At 37.9% G+C, this 17,887-nt stretch overlaps 2 protein-coding genes across 5 annotated transcripts in view; one reads left to right on the forward strand and one right to left on the reverse strand.

Moving 5' to 3' along the window:
- Positions 1-17,887, forward strand: part of LOC133569680 (tyrosine-protein kinase yes-like) — a 107,889-nt gene that overhangs the window by 19,276 nt on the left and 70,726 nt on the right. The window lies entirely within an intron of this gene.
- adcyap1a (adenylate cyclase activating polypeptide 1a) lies at positions 453-16,519 on the reverse strand. 3 transcript variants are annotated; one of them, XM_061922204.1, is made up of 8 exons: positions 16,255-16,511; positions 16,082-16,168; positions 12,585-12,716; positions 12,213-12,317; positions 6,040-6,171; positions 5,667-5,787; positions 910-959; positions 453-833 (listed from the first exon to the last, which is right to left on the reverse strand). In XM_061922204.1, coding segments are annotated over exons 1-7 (612 nt in total). In that variant the 5' UTR covers positions 16,257-16,511; the 3' UTR covers positions 453-833; positions 910-926. The 3 variants fall into 3 exon arrangements, with proteins under 3 accessions (XP_061778188.1, XP_061778189.1, XP_061778190.1); XM_061922205.1 differs by having other exon boundaries at positions 910-956; positions 16,255-16,510; XM_061922206.1 differs by lacking the exons at positions 453-833; positions 910-959; positions 5,667-5,787 and having other exon boundaries at positions 5,803-6,171; positions 16,255-16,519.

The following is a 17,887-nucleotide window of genomic DNA, read 5'->3' on the forward strand; positions in this document are numbered from 1 at the left end:
TCTTTAAAATTCCTACAATGTGAATTCCTGGATTCTTTTTCATATTCTGTCTCTCACAGTTGAAGTGTACCTATGATGAAAATTACAGACATCTGTCATCATTTTAAGTGGGAGAACTTGCACAATCGCTGGCTGACTAAATACTTTTTTGCCCCACTGTATGTACAGCATGATTCGTGGTAATTACAGATCTAAGATCCATGGCAGGAGTTTTTGGACCATATTTATTGCTTGTTACCAGTTGTATTTAGAAGGAGTTTTGCAAGCTTGTGTCCACAAACCCGTCAATGTACTTTTATGTGTGACTTGCAGCGAGGCAAAAGGTCGCAGGCCAACTGGAGTCAGTGTTAGGTTGCGAAAGCCTCTGCGTTACCATGGAAAGTAGACCATTTTATAAGCTCTTATGTTTCCACTGGGCTACCGAACATCACATACTGCACATAATACCACACTTTTGTTGTTTACAAAAATTTATTCAAAGAAATCAACATTTTTTTTGAACATTTATTGACTTGACACTCAGTCCTAACTATAAGAATCACTTCCTGTCAGGTAAATACATATTTATGCATGATTTTATTTTATTTTTGTAAGGCTATTGGCTGTGTGGTTATTGTACACAAGTTGCAGGCGTCTCACAAGAAAAAGAACACCAAAAAAAAAAGGAGGTCTACTGTCCAACAAGCACAAAGGTCTGGGGTGTAAGCTGATGATGTGCAGCATCTTAGGGCCACTTAATAGCCGTCTTTCATGGCCATTTCCATTGGACAAAAAGACAAAAAAAAGCCGATGCAAAGCACAGCAGCCACAAAGTGCTCCGTGCGTCGCAAAGCCTGGAGAAGAGTGCGACATGAAAAACAGAAACAATCAGCCATGGCCCGCTACTTTCCTCATTTGCACCGCACTTACTTCTCGTCCCTCCTCGTTCAACGTCCTTGCATCACGCCATCCTTCTCCTGCTTCGGCCGTGCACAATTCAACAGGAAGTTACAAAACATTGGCCACCATTTTGCATTGAAGTCGCAGCGAGGAGAAGAATCAGCGGTGTCTGCGCTTCATGCACACGCTTTCTTTTTTCTTTAATCATTTGTACATCAGTCATGTGACACAAGGAGACAAACGGAAGCACAGTGGACCCGGAAGGTTCCAACGCCAAGTTCCCCATGCAGAAACAACCATGTGACAAGCATCCTTTTTGTTCCTGACCTCCACCAACAAGTACACCACACCAGAAGAAGAATTTATCCAAATCTGGGATTTATGCTTTGCTGCCACCTACAGAAGTGGAGTGGCATTGCATCACTTTAGCTCATGTTGCTTTTTAAAGGCCTACTGAAACCCACTACTACCGACCACGCAGTCTGATAGTTTATATATCAATGATGAAATATTAACATTGCAACACATGCCAATACGGCCGGTTTAGTTTACTAAAGTACAATTTTAAATTTCCCGCGGAGTTTCCTGTTGAAAACGTCGCGGAATGATGACACGTATGATGACGTGTGTTTGTGACGTTACTGGTTGGAGGGGACATATTAATCCAGCACCACTTACAGCTAAAAGTCCTCTCTTTTCATCGCGCAATTACACAGTATTTTGGACATCTGTTTTGCTGAAACTTTTGCAATTTGTTCAATTAATAATGGAAAAGTCACAGTAGAACGATGGAGGTGGGAAGCTTTTAGCCTTTATCCACACAAACACACGGTGTTTCCTTGTTTAAAATTCCCAGAGGTGAAGCTTTACTATGGATCAGAGCAGTCAAGCGAACATGTATCCCGACTACATGTCAACCGGCAATTTTTGGTGAGAAAAATGTGGTAATAAGTCGCCCCTTACCGGAGATCAGCGGAGCTTCTGTCCTGCTGCAGCTTCGTGACTTCCCTCAACACTTCCCTCAACACCCCTCCGACTATCAGGTACTATTTAACTCAATAAAACACTAGCAACACAATAGGCAGATAAGGGATTTCCCAGAATTATCCTAGTAAATGTGTCTAAAAACATCTGATTCGCTCTCACTGCAATCGCCTTCACTCTAAATTTCATCCTCGCTCAAATTAATGGGGAAAGTGTCGCTCTCTCGGTCCGAATAGCTCTTGCTGCTGGAGGCTCACATTATAAATAATGTGAGGATGTGAGGAGCCCTACAACCCGTGACGTCTCGCACACATCGTCTGCTACTTCCGGTACAGGCAAGGCTTTTTTAATTAGTGACCAAAAGTTGCGAACTTTATCGTGGATGTTCTCTACTAAATCCTTTCAGCAAAAATATGGCAATATTGCGAAATGATCAAGTATGACACATAGAATGGACCTGCTATCCCCATTTGAATAAGAAAATCTCATTTCAGTAGGCCTTTAAAGCTTTGAGGGTTGTGTATGCTGTTTCAAAGATGGATACTTGCTGATGGGCGGAGAGACAGAGAAAACAGAAGAAGGCGAGCGATTGCAGGAACGTCCTGACGCTGCAAACACAGGAAAGATCCCAATTCCAAAATCCAAAACCAAAAACAGACAAACACCACAAAACACATGTAGGAAAATGCAGCAAACGTGCACACAAATGCCAAAAACAACCTCATAAGAGAAATGCTCCGAGTTCATGGAAGTTAGACAGGCTACTGGGAAATTATGGAAGCTTCTTGTTAATGTAGGGAGACTAACAGGAAGTTAGGGAGGCCGTATGATTGCTAGCCAGGCTACCAGGAAGTATTTCAGGCTACCTGGAAGTTAGGGAGGTAGTTAGCTAGGTTACATGGAAGTTAGCCAGGCTACCAGGAAATTAAGGAAGTAGTTAGGCAGGCTACCAGGTAGTCAGCAAGGCTAACAGAAAGTTAGGGAGGAAGTTAGCTAGATTACAAGGAAGTTAGCCAGGCAATCGGGAAATTAGGGAGGCAGTTAGGCAGGCTACCAGGAAGTAAGCCAGGCTTCCAGGTCGTCAGGAAGGTTAAGCGGAAGTTAGAGAGGAAGATACCTAGGTTACAAGGAGGTTAGCCAGGCTATCAAAAAATTAGAGAGGAAGTTAGGAAGGCTGCTAAAAAGTTAGGGAGGCTACCAGGAAGTTAGGGAGGAAGTTAGGCAGGCTACCAGGAAGTTAGGTGGGCTACCAGGTAAGTAGGGAGGAAGTTAGGTCGGCTATCAGGAAGTTAGGAAGGCTGCTAAAAAGTTAAGGAGGCTCCAAGGAAATCGATAAATTTAGGGAGGAAGTTAGGGAAGAAGTTAGGTGGGATACTAAAAGGCTAGGAAGCCTTCTAAAAAGTTAAGGAGGCTGCCAAGATAGGAAGATAGGCAGGCTACCAGGAAATCGGGAAATTAGGGAGGAAGTTAGGCAGGCTACCAGGAAGTTACGGAGGAGGTTAGGCAGGCTATCAGGAAGTTAGGTGGACTACCAGGAAGTTAGATGGGCTATCAGGAAGTTAGGAAGGCTGCTAAAAAGTTAAGGAGGCTCCCAGGGAAATCGAGGAAGTTGGGAGGGCTACTAGGAAGTTAGGGACGAAGTTAGGTGGGATACCAAGATGCTAGGAAGGCTTCTAAAAAGTGAAGGAGGCTACCAGGAAGTTAGGCAGCCTACCAGGTAATATGGAAATTATGGAGGAAGTTAGGAAGGCTGCTTAAAAGTTATGGAGGCTACCAGGAAGTTAGGCAGGCTACCAGGAAGTTAGCAAGTCTGCTTAAAAGTTAGGGAAGTTACCAGGAAGTTAGGCAGGCTACCAGTAAACCTGGAAATTGGGGAGGAACTTAGGCGGGCTACCATGAAGTTAGGAAGGCTGCTAAAAAGTTAGGGAGGCTACCAGGAAAGCTGGAAATTGGGGAGGAACTTAGGCGGGCTACCATGAAGTTAGGAAGGCTGCTAAAAAGTTAGGGAGGCTACCAGGAAAGCTGGAAATTGGGCAAGAAGTTAGGCAGGCTACCAGGAAGTTAGGAAAGCTGCTTAAACGTCGTGGAGCCTATCAGGAAGTTAGGAAGGCTGCTTAAAAGTTAGAGAGGCTACTAGGAAGTTAGTAAGGCTGCTTAAAAGTTAGGGAGGCTACCAGGAATTTAAGCAGGCTACCAGGAAGTTAGGGAGGAAGTTAGGCAGGCTATCAGTAAATAGGTAAATTAGGGAGGAACTTAGGCTGGCTACCAGGAAGTTAGAAGGCTACTAAAAAGTTAGGAAAGCTACCAGGAAATCAGGGAGAAAGTTAGCCAGGCTATCAGGAAGTAAGGGGGGAAGTTAGGCAGGCTACCAGGTAGTAAGGGAGGAAGTTAGGCACGATACCAGGAAGTAAGGGAGGAAGTTAGTCAGGCTATCAGGAAGTAAGGGAGGATGTTAGGCAGGCTACCAAGAAGTTAGACAGGCTGCCAGGAAGTAATGGAGGAAGTTAGCCACACTACCAGGAAGTAAGGGAGGAAGTTAGCCAGACCACAAGGAAGTAAGGGAGGAAGTTAGACAGGCTACCAGGAAGTAAGGGAGGAAGTTAGACAGGCTACCAAGAAGTTAGCCCGGCTTCCAGGAAGTAAGGGAGGAAGTTAGTCAAGCTACCAGGAAGTAAGGGAGGAAGTTAGCCAAGCTACCAGGAAGTAAGGAAGGAAGTTAGTCACGCTACCAGGAATTAAGGGAGGAAGTTAGCCAGGCTACCAGGAAGTAAGGGAGGAAGTTAGTCACGCTACCAGGAATTAAGGGAGGAAGTTAGCCAGGCTACCAGGAAGTAAGGGAGGAAGTTAGCCAGGCTTCCAGGAAGTAAGGGAGGAAGTTAGCAGAGCTAGCACGGGCTCCATCTAATTCCTGGTAGCCTACATTGTTGACCACATGTATGTATGATTTGTTGCAGCATTTGTTTCCATGAAGGTCATTTCAGTGTTTTTGGTATTTGCAGCATTTTTTCATTTGCCGTATTTTCAACATGCTTGATTTTTATTTTTTACTGTGTTTTTGGATCATTTCTGTGTTTGGAGCTGTCACGCCAAATTTCTTCCCCCCTACAAAAACCTCCCCCCACCCCCATTTACTTCCGGGGTCATGATTAATGCAGACGTTTTGTTATCGCTATATTCTAAAAAATAAAAAATAAACAATTTAAATTTTTTTTACAAACAAACTATGGGATGACGCATTTACTTTCGGGGTCACGTTTCCTCTTACGTAATCCCATAGCTTGTGTTTGTAAATTTTTTTATTTTTTTTTTATTGTTTTTTTATAATATAGTGTTAACAAAACTTCTGTATTTTTATAATATGGCGTTATATTTTTATAATATTGCGTTATATTTTTATAATATAGCGTTAACAAAACGTCTGTATTAATCATGACCCCGGAAGTAAATGGTGGGGAAGGTTTTTGTAGGGGGGGAAGAAATTTGGCGTGACAGAGCCTTTGGACGTTGCTGCGTGTTCGTCACACTCGGCCATCTTAGGTTTGCTTTCCAAGCACAGAAACACAAGATTGGCACCTGACAAAGTGTAAGCTGACTTTGTCAACATTCACGGAAGAAAAAGGTGAGAAAGGCCCCAAACGCACTTGGCTTGCCAGATTTGGGGTTTTCGAAAGAGTGACAGGAGCATCGTTGAGGGATTTTGGGCTTACAAGAATTGACGGTGCGAGGAAAAAAGGAGGGAAGAAGAAGGAGAGGCACAAGACTCCTCTGGCCAAACGCCTCATGGTCAAGAGACCCAAACTCACCAGGAACTTGGGGAAGACACGTTTGAGCCAGTCCCCCAAAAAAGCCTCCAAGTCCTCCCCGTCTGGGAGGGCATCAAAGTCCATGTCTTGTAGCGCACGATGGAAAGCTACGTCTTCATGTCTGTTGTGGACAGAGACAACTGGAGTCTTATTCATGTCCTCCTTCGCACATTGTCTTGCCGGTTTTCCCAACACAAAACAAGATTAATATGAAAATATAATTTAACGGCTTCCCTAGGACATAACTCATGAATAAAGGACACGTTAAGGAACACAAAAGCTTCTCTCGAGATGACTTCATCTGGGAAGCTTTTTGTTGTTCTTCTACAAATAAGTCAGCCAGCGTCCTTTCCTTCCAATTCTCTGTCTATACCTTTTCCCCAGCACCGCCGCCAGGTACTTCTTCACCGCCATCTGCTTCCGGTAGCGACTGTAGCTGTCCGTGAAGATGCCGTCCGAGTGTCGCTTGGACAGAGGCTCCCAGTTCTCGTCCGTAGCCTTCCCGCTGTGGGCGAGTGTGTAGGGGTGGGTGGTGCGTTAGGAGAAAGAAAGACCACCATCACTGTCGCGTGTACACACATCCACATCAATAATCTGCATATTATAGAAAACAATCAAGTTTCTGAGATAACAATATTAATTTTAAATGATAGATAGTACATAAGAAAATGTTAAAAAAAAAAAAAACAAGGGACTAAGTGGTAGGGAGATAGATATGTTTCAATCTTTTTGGTTCATTAAGGTCGTAATAAGGAACGTAAAGGCCTACTGAAACCCACTACCACCGACCACGCAGTCTGATAGTTTATATATCAAGGATGAAATATTAACATTGCAACACATGCCAATACGGCCTTTTTAGTTTACTAAATTGCAATTTTAAATTTCCCGCGAAGTATCCTGTTGAAAACGTAGCGGAATGATGACGCGTATGATGACACGTGCGTGTTGTAGCAGACATGTTCTTCCAGCACCGCTCACGGCCAAAAGTCGTCTCTTTTCATCGCATAATTACACAGTATTCTGGACATCTGTGTTGCTGAATCTTTTGCAATTTGTTCAATGAATAATGGAGACATCAAAGAAGAAATCTGTAGGTGGGAAGCTGTGTATTGCAGCCGGCTGTAGCAACACAAACACAGCCAGTGTTTCCTTGTTTACATTCCCGAAGGTGAAGCTTTACTATGGAACAGAGCGGTCAAGCGAACATGGTTCTCTACCACGTCAACCGGCAGGTTTCGGTGAGAAAATTTTGTTAATAAGTCGGCTCTTACCGTAAACATGAACGCAGCTTGCGTCCTGCTGCAGCTGCGGACTCTCTTACCTCCTCCCACCGGAGATACTAGCGGTCACCACACCCGTGGCAACACCCCTCCGACTTTCAGGTACCATATAATCTCACTAAAACACTAGTAACACAATAAGAAGGTAAGGGATTTTCCAGAATTATCCTAGTAAATCTGTCTAATAACATCTGAATCGCACCCACTGCCCTCGCCTTTTTTTTTCTTTTCTAGTCCTTCACTCTCACTATCCTCATCCACGAATCTTTCATCCTCGCTCAAATTAATGGGGAAATCGTCGCTTTCTGGGTCCGAATCGCTCTAGCTGCTGGTGGCTATGATTGTAAACAATGTGAGGATGTGAGGAGCCCTACAACCCGTGACGTCACGCGCACATCATCTGCTACTTCCGTTAAAGGCAAGGCTTTTTTATTAGCGACCAAAAGTTGCGAACTTTATCGTCGATGTTCTCGACTAAATCCTTTCAGCAAAAATATGGCAATATCGCGAAATGATCAAGTATGACACATAAAATGGACCTGCTATCCCCGTTTAAATAAGAAAATCTCATTTCGGTAGGCCTTTAAGTAGTTGTGAATGAAGGAAACAATGTATTTATTGTGTAAGTAGTTATGAATTGAGGAAATGAGTCCATTAGTAATTGTTTACAACCTATTATAAATTAAGAAAATAATGTGAGTAGTTTTAGTTATATAACTATAATATATATATATATATATATATATATATATATATATATATATATATATATATATATATAAGTAGTTGTAAATTAAAAACATGTAGGTAAGTAGTTATAAATAAAAAAAATAATATGTTTCAGTACTTATAAATTAGGTAAATGATGTAGGTACAGTGTTATTAATTTGAAAAAATTATGTATGTGAGTAGTTATAAATTAAGAAAAAAATGTAAGTACTTATAGTTATGAATTAGAAAAAAATAATGTACCGAAATCCAGGTAGTTATGAATTTAGACAATTATGTAGGTAAGTGTTATAAAGTAAAAACATATTATACGTAAGTAGTTATATATAGCAAGAAAATTACGTATGTAGTTGTAAATTAAGAAAATAATTTAAGTAGTTATAGTTATGAATTAGAAAAAAATAATTCATCTTAGTAGTTATAAATTAATAAAATAATGTAAGTAGTTATAGTTATAAATTAAAAATATATATATACCTAAGAGGATATAAATTAAGAAAAGTTGTATGTAAGTAGTTATAAATTATGACAATTATTTAAATGAATAAAATACAATAATTATTGTCATTGCTTACAACCAGTTGTAAATTAAGAAAATAATGTAAGTAGTTATAGTTATAAAAGTATAATGTATTAAAGTAGCTATAAATTAAGAAAATTATGTATGTAAGTAGTTATACATTAACAAAATTATGTATGTAGTTATAGTTATAAATTAGAAAAACAAATGTATCTAGGAGTTGTAAATTTAGAAAATTGTGTAAGTAAGTAGTTATATATTACAAACAATAATATATGAAAGTAGTTATAGATTAAGAAAATTATGTATGTAGTTGTAAATATAAAAAAATATGTAAGTAGTTATAGTTATAATTTAGAAAAAACTAATGTACTGGTTTCTACAAAGTTATAAATTAAGAAAATGATGTAGGTAAGTGTTATGAAGTAAAAAAAAAAAAAAACGATAAAAATTTAAATATATATATATATATATATATATATATATACATATATACATATATATATATGTAAGTAGTTATAATTTAAGAAAAGTATGTATGTCAGTATTTATAAATTAATAAAATTATGTAAATAGTTCTAAAATAAGAAAATTATGTAGGTAAGTAGATATGAATTAAAAAAAATGTAGGTAAGTAGTTATAAATTAAGAATATTATGTATGTAAGTAGTTCAAAAATAGGAAAATAATGTAGGTAATTATAGTTATATATTTGAAAAAAATAATGTATCTAAGTAGTTATAAAATAAGAAAGTAATGTGAGTAGTTATAGTTATAAATTAGGAAATTCTGTAAGTAGTAATACATTAAGAACAGTATAGATGTAAGTAGTTATAAAGTAGGAAAATAATGTAGACAGTTACAGTTATAAATAAGAAAAAATAATGTATCTAAGTAGTTAGAAATTAAAAAAGAATGAATGTCAGTACTTATACATTAAGAATATAATTATGTAAGTACTTATAAATTAAGAAAACAATGTGAGTCGTTATAGTTATAACATAAGAACATCATGTAAGTAGTTATAAATTGAGGCAATAATGTATGTAAGTAATTTATGAATTAAGGAAATGTTTTAAGGAGTAATTAATTTAAAAATAATGTATGTAAGTTGTTTTAAATAAAAACAATGTATGTAAGTTATTATGAATTAAGGAAAAGGGTACGTCAGTAGTTAGTAAAAAATGTATGTAACTACTTTTAGATTACGAAAAAAATCAATGTAAGTAAAGAAAAAAGGCAAGCAAGTAATTATAATTACGTATAGAAGGTGTGTAAATCGTTATGATTGAGGAAACGTATGTAAGTAAAGAAAAAATGTAAATGTAACATAAATTGCTGTAAATTAATACAAATATATTTATTGTTAACTAAATAAGGTATGTAAATTATGATTAAGAAAATAAACTACGTAAGCAGTTATGAACCAAGGGAATAAAGTACATAAGTACTTAATTTGGGGAATATTGTGTTTTAGTAATTATGAGTTAAGGGAATGTATGCAAATAAGGAAAATAGTATGTAAGTAGGTATGATTAAGGAAATATTGTACATAAGTAGCTACAAACCAAGGTAATAATGTACATAAGTACTTATTAATTTGGGGAATATTGTGTTTTAGTAATTATGAGTTAAGGGAATGTATGCAAGTAAGATAAATTGTATGTAAGTACGTATTATTAAGGAAATCATGTACATAAGTAGTTACAAACCAAGGTAATAATGTGCATAAGTACTTATTAGTTTGAGGAATTTTGTGTTTTAGTAACTATGAGTTAAGGGAATGTATGCAAGTAAGGAAAATGTATGTAAGTACGCATGATTAAGGAAATCATGTACATAAGTTTTTTACGAACCTAGGAAATAATTTACATAAGTACTTGTTAATATAGGGAATATTGTGTTTTAGTAATTATGAGTTATGGGAATGTATGCAAGTAAGGAAAATTGTATGTAAGTAGGTATGATTAAGGAAATCATGTACATAAGTAGTTACGAACCAAGGTAATAATGTACATAAGTACTTATGAATTTGGGGAATATTGTGTTTTACTAATTATGAGATAAGGGAATGTATGCAACTAAGAAAAAATGTATGTAAGTAAGTATGATTAAGGAAATCGTGTACATAAGTTGTTACGAATAAAGGTAATAATGTACATAAGTACTTATTAATTTGGGGAATATTGTGTTTTAGTAATTATGAGTTAAGGGAATGTATGCAAGTAAGGAAAAATGTATGTAAGTAGTTACAATTAAGGAAATAATGTACATAGGTAGATACAAACCAAGGTAATAATGTACATAAGTATTTATTAAATTGGGGAATATAGTGTTTTAGTAATTATGAGTTAAGGGAATGTATGCAAGTAAGGAAAAATGTATGTAAGTAGGTATGATTAATGAAATCATGTACATAAGTAGTTACAAACCAAGGAAATAATGTACATAAGTACTTATTAATATAGGGAATATTGTGTTTTAGTAATTATGCGTTATGGGAATGTATGCAAGGAAGGAAACATGTATATAAGTAGGTATGATTAAGGAAATTGTGTACATAAATAGTTACGAACCAAGGTAATAATGTACATAAGTACTTATTAATTTGGGGAATATTGTGTTTTAGTAATTATGAGATAAGGGAATGTATGCAAGTAGGGAAAAGTGTATGTAAGTAGTTACGATTAAGGAAATCATGTACATAAGTAGATACAAACCAAGGTAATAATGTACATAAGTATTTTTTAATTTGGGGAATATTGTGTTTTAGTAATTATGAGTTAAGGGAAAGTATCCAAGTAAGGAAACATTTATGTAAGTAGGTAGGATTAAGAAAATCATGTACAAAAGTAGTTACGAACCAAGGAAATAATGTACATAAGTATTTATTAATTTGGGGAATATCGTGTTTTAGTAATTTTGAGATAAGGGAATGTATGCAAGTAAGGAAATGTGTATGTAAGTAGGTAGGATTAAGGAAATCATGTACATAAGTAGATACAAACCAAGGTAATAATGTACATAAATATTTATTAATTTGGGGAATATTGTGTTTTAGTAATTTTGAGATAAGGGAATGTATGCAAGTAAGGAAACGTGTATGTAAGTAGGTAGGATTAAGGAAATCATGTACATAAGTAGATACAAACCAAGGTAATAATGTACATAAGTATTTATTAATTTGGGGAATATTGTGTTATAGTAATTATGAGTTAAGGGAATGTGTGCAAGTAAGAAAAAGTGTATGTAAGTAGTTACGATTAAGGAAATAATGTAGATAAGTCGTTAGGAATAAGGAAATGTATGCAAGTAGTAATATATTAAGGAAATAATTTTGCAAGTAGTTACAGTTTGAGTTAGGGAATGTAGGTAAGGAAATAAATAACGTACTTATGAATTACTTATAAATTAGGGAAAATATGCATGTAAGTACGATTGTCCAGGGTGTACCCCGCCTTCCGCCCGATTGTAGCTGAGATAGGCGCCAGCGCCCCCCGCGACCACGAAAGGGAATAAGCGGTAGAAAATGGATGGATGGATACATGTAAGTACTTTATTATAGAGATTAGGTTGACTCAAGGAAACAATGTACTTCAGTAATCATGGTTAAGAATAGGGTTCCTAAGTAGTTATGGATTTAGGAAATAATGAATGTAAGTAGTTATCCATCCATCCATCCATTTCCTACCGCCTGTCCCTTTCGGGATCGCGGGGGGTACTGCAGCCTATCTCAGCTCCATTCGGGCGGAAGGCGGCGTACACCCCGGACAAATCGCCACCTCTTCACAGGGCCAACACAGATAGACAACATTCACACTCACATTCACACACTAGGGCCAATTAAGTGTTGCCAATCCACCTATCCCCAGGTGTAAGTAGTTATGTAATAAGGAAATAGGATAACAAGGATGGTATGACAGAAGAGGACGATAACAAAAGAACCAACGCAAGTAGAGAGTAGTAATTGAAGTGTGTGAGACGAGCATTGTGGCAGATGGAAGATGCTCTTACCCGATACGTTTTGCCATGAGAGAATGAAGATACTTCCTGGCTGATAACTGACCCAGTGCTTTCCTGTAGGCTTTATTAAACATGCCGTCTGCATGTCTCTCCAGTCTGGGATCACACACACACACACACACACACACACACACACACACACACACACACACACACACACACACACACAGTGATAATGACAATTACCACAGAGTTCGAACCCAGCTGGGAGTCTGCAGCCTTTCGGATTTGATTTTGATTGACGCATTGTTGAAAATGTAATCACGTCCTGTTTGTGTTTCGTCCAATAGGGAGACAATCGAACGCATTATTGATGATTGATTGATACTTTCAGGTCGTGACACAGGCGGCGCATTAGAATACCTTTTCTCGGGCGGGTAGTACGAGTAGACGTCGTTGGTCACCGACGGAGAAGTTCTCACGTCCAGCTGCTCTCTGTCGTAGTCCGCGGAGGGCATAGAACGTCCATCCTCGTCATAAACTTCACTGTCCAATCTGGAGAAATATTGAAAACCTAAACAAAACAAACTTTGCTCTCTCAAATGTTGTATGAGAACCAGCATTCTCTACTAGGGTTGTCCCGATCCGATATTTGGATCGGATGCCGATATTTGCCAAAAAATGCGTTTCGGCAAGGCATGGGAAAATGCCGATCCAGATCCAGTTTTTACAAGAAAACCAGGCCGTGTTTTCCAACGTATTGATTTAAATAATACATTTCACTCTTCTGCTGCTCCCTACGCTCAGTTCCGTATTTTCCATCACACCTTCAACACATCCACAGATCTGTGTTCTAACCGTTAAGACGGCCGTGTGAATTTAAAGGTACGGTAAAAATGTCAGCTGTGTGGGATTATTTTACCCTGCTAAACGAAAAAAAAGAAGAGGTGGAGTGCAAAACATGCCACAATAAAGTCAAACGTGGTGGTAAAGTTGTAAGACATTTTAATGACCCTTGAGAGTGAGAGGCTTTTTAGCACTCATCATTGATGAACACAGGAGCAGGCTGACACCTGAGCATCTTGAAGTGCTCGTCTTTGTTAGAAAGAATCTCCCCATTATGCTTGGACTTCAATTGTTTGCCCCCCCTGACTGGGGCAAACAATAGAAAATAGTGTGTAGATAGTTTTTTTTTGTTTGTTTTTTAAGTTTACACTTGTTCAGAGCAAGTATTGATGTTGAGTTATAGACATTTTATCCCACTCGGGTTGTTTGTGTGTTTTGCTTTTTTTAATAATGTTTACAGCATTATTTGTACTTTATACTGTTCACTTTTTTACTGTTTAATGATGACATTTCTGTTCGTCATGTATAATTTTTTCTATTTTGCGTTTATCCTTGAATACCAACTATTGTGTATTATTCAAACTCTCCTAATTCAGCTGGCTAGTTGTTATCAAGGACACTAAAACCCTTTTCAACATCAATCTGACAACTAAGTAGGCTAAATAACTTTAAACTTTAATACATGCTCGGATAGGCCGGTATCGGCCAGCATCGGAAGTGCAAAAACAATATCGGTATCTGATCGGAAGTGCAAAAACCTGGATCGGGACATCCCTATTCTCTACACATTTTTTTTTTCCTGGAATCTTGTAACTCTCACACAAGACATAGACCAGGGGTAGGGAACCTATGGCTCTCGAGCCAGATGTGACTCTTTTGATGACCGAATCTGGCTCTCAGATAAATCTTAGCTGACATTGCTTAACACGATAAGTAATGAATAATTCCACTGGCAGTCACAGTGTTAAGAATAACTTTCAAAATATAAAACATTCTCATGCATTTTATTCCACCCATCTGTTTTCTACCGCACTTGTTCAAGAAGTCGCATTAATGGTAAGAAGTATTTTAATTACCGTATTTTACGTAGTATAAGTCGCACCTACCGAAAATGCATAATAAAGAAGGGAAAAAACATTTATAATTCGCACAGGTGTATAAGTCTAATTTTTTGGGGAAATTTATTTGATAAAACCCAACACCAAGAATAGACATTTGAAAGGCAAATTAAAGTAAATAAAGGATAGTGAACAAGAGGCTGAATAAGTGTACGTTATATGAGGCATAAATAACCAACTGAGAAGGTGCCTGGTATGTTAACGTAACATATTATGGTAAGAGTCATTCAAATAACTATAACATATAGAACATGCTATACGTTCACCAAACAATCTGTCACTCCAAATCGCTAAATCCAATGAAATCTTATACATCTAGTCCAGTGGTTCTTAACCTAGGTTCGATCGAACCCCTCGTCCAAACCTGACTAAATAACAAGTTCAATGTTTTATTATTGCCCTGCGATGAGGTGGCGACTTGTCCAGGGTGTACCCCGCCTTCCGCCCGATTGTAGCTGAGATAGGCGCCAGCGCCCCCCGCGACCCCGAAAGGGAATAAGCGGTAGAAAATGGATGGATGGATGTTTTATTATTATGATCAAATGACAGCAATAATTTCCATGAGATTATTTTCCAATATAAGTGTTTTGGCACACTTAAAATGACAAAAAAAACAACATTGTTTTTCATAAGCTCTATACAAGGTGGGGTTGAAAATACTTTGTACCCCTTTCAGATATCGCATTTAGGTCCCACTAAAACAGTCACATGTTGCACAATGAGATGTAAACATGGGATCATGTGTACATTCCTGTAACCTTCTGTTTGTAAAATACATCTTTAATAGTATTTCTTTAATATGGTAACATCATTAAATTAAGAAAAAAACATTTTATTTTTCACTAAAGAAGGGTTCGGTGGATGCACATATGAAACTGGTAGGGTTCGGTACCTCCAACAAGGTTAAGAAGCACTGGTCTAGTCTCTTACGTGAATGAGCTAAATAATATTATTTGATATTTTACGGTAAAGTGTTAATAATTTCACACATAAGTCGCACTCCCGGCCAAACTATGAAAAAAACTGCGACTTATAGTCCGACAAATACGTTATAGGTTCTAGCAACCCCGGGGTCCCCGAAAAGTGGATGGATGGATGGTTAGCTTCAGAATAACAATGTTATTAAAAAGAATAAGAGACTTATTATACTCTAAAAATGTTGGTGTTACTTAAAAATGCACGCATTTAGTTGTATTAAGTGTTAAAAAATATGATATGGCTCTCACGGAAATACTTTTTAAAATATTTGGCTTTCATGGCTCTCTCAGCCAAAAAAGTTCCCGACCCCTGCACTAAAACAGTCACATGTTGCACAATGAGATGTAAACATGGGATCATGTGTACATTCCTGTAACTTTCTGTTTGTAAAATATATCGTTATTAGTATTTCTTTAATATAGTAACATCATTAAATTAAGAAAAAACATTTTATATTTCATTAATGAAGTGTTCGGTGGATGCACATATGAAACTGGCAGGGTTCGGTACCTTCAACAAGGTTAAGAACCACTGGTCTAGTCTCTTATGTGAATGAGCTAAATAATATTATTTGATATTTTACGGTAATGTGTTAATAATTTCACACATGAGTCGCAACTCCGGCCAAACTATGACAAAAACTGCGATATATAGTCCGACAAATACGTTATAGGTTCTAGCCATCCCGGGGTCCCCGAAAAGTGGATGGATGGATGGTTAGCTTCAGAATAACAACGTTATTAAAAAGAATAAGAGACTTATTATACTCTAAAAATGTTGGTCTTACTTAAAAATGCACGCATTTAGTTGTATTAAGTGTTAAAAAATATATGCCTCTCACAGAAATACTTTTTAAAATATTTGGCTTTCATGGCTCTCTCAGCCAAAAAGGTTCCCAACCCCTGATATAGACCAAAAACAAACGTCCACTGCAGAGGTCGCCGTTTCTCAGGAGGCGAAGTTCAAATCCGCACCTACCTCACACTCGGAAAGCCAAGCCCCCAGCTGTGATGCGAGATTATTCCGTAAATGAGGAAGACTAGAGTGGCTTTACTGGACATTTTCCTGCAAAACAAGAACAAAAAAAACTAAAGTCGTTGTATCACTATGTCGGATTTAAAATGCTGTGAGTGTGGAAGTTGGACACCAACATGTCTTCTCTTGGCGGTGGCTGGAGCCGAGTGAGATGGGAGCGAGATGGGAGCGCTCCTTCCTCTCTTCTGGTGGTTTTGTGTCAGTCAAGCGGCCCCCCTCCCCGTGCAGCCTGGAGGCGACTACACTGGGCCACAACTTTTTTCTTGGTGGCTTTTTATTGCATGCGTCCACAAGGATGTCCTCCTTGTCTCGTCACGTCGGGGGGGGACTATCAGTGAGTGGAAGTGGGTTTGCAGTGGGCGGTGGCGTCAGCAGTGACATGTCCCACTGGGGTTAAGCAATTAAAAAAAACAAAAAAAACAGTGAATGGTCATTGAAGAAAAAACGCATGACGTCATGCCACTATCGAGGTCACGTGACCATGACTGTCAGGGTGCACTTAAAGGCCTACTGAAACCCACTACTACCGACCACGCAGTCTGATAGTTTATATATCGATGATGAAATATTAACATTGCAACACATGCCAATACAGCCTTTTTAGTTTACTAAATTGCAATTTTAAATTTCGCTTTAAGTATCCTGTTGAAAACGTCAGTATGATGACGCGTGCCGTCTAGGATTGTAGCAGACAGTTTTTTCCAGCCCGATCCCAGCTATAAGTAGTCTGCTGCTGGACATCTGTGTTGCTGAATCTTTTGCAATTTGTTCAATGAATAATGGAGACGTCAAAGAAGAAAGATGTAGGTGGGAAGCGGTGTATTGCAGCTGCCTTTAGCAACACAAACACAGCCGCTGTTTCCTTGTTTACATTCGCGAAGGTGAAGCTTTACTATGGAACAGAGCGGTCAAGCGGACATAGTTCCCGAACACATGTCAACCAGCAGGTTTCGGTGAGAAAATTGTGGTAATAGCTCTGGAACACTCTGCCGCTCCATGTTCACTGCTTCCACAGTGGAGTGTTTTAAGTCTCGTCTTAAGACCCACTTTTATTCTTTGGCTTTTAACACTACGTGAGTTGTGTGGTCCTCTGTCCTCTGTTGTCCTCTGTGTTTTTTATACACTTTGATTTCTATTTTACTGTTTTAATTGATTTTACCCTTTAAAATAGTGTTTAATCATATTTGTTTTTATATTGTTTTTATATTTATTTATTTTTTGTTTTTATTCAGTCATTGGTGGAGCATAATATTGTTTTGTTTTTTTTATATTGTTTTTAACATGGCTGTGCAGCACTTTGGAAACGTTATTGTTGTTTAAATGTGCTATATAAATAAAGTGGATTGATTGGATTGATTGATAATAATTCGGCTCTTACCGTAGACATGGGCGGAGCTTGCGTCGTTCCTCGTGCACCTGTCAAAGAGTCAGCTGTGTGGCTTCCCTCAGAGACACTGGCGGTCACCACACCTCTCCGACTTTCAGGTACAACAGTATAATCTCACTACAACACTAGTAACACAATAAGCAGATAAGGGATTTTCAAGAATTATCCTAGTAAATGTGTCTAATAACATCTGATTTGCTCCCACTTACCTGTCTTTTTTTTCTTTCTAGTCCTTCACTCTAACTTTCCTCATCCACAAATTTTTCATCCTTGCTTAAATTAATGGGGAAATCGTCGCTTTCTCGATCCGAATCGCTCTCGCTGCTGGTGGCCATGATTATAAACAATGTGAGGATGTGAGG

The sequence above is a fragment of the Nerophis ophidion genome, linkage group LG15 (assembly GCF_033978795.1).
Source record: "Nerophis ophidion isolate RoL-2023_Sa linkage group LG15, RoL_Noph_v1.0, whole genome shotgun sequence".
In the NCBI taxonomy this organism is placed as follows: Eukaryota; Metazoa; Chordata; class Actinopteri; order Syngnathiformes; family Syngnathidae; genus Nerophis; species Nerophis ophidion.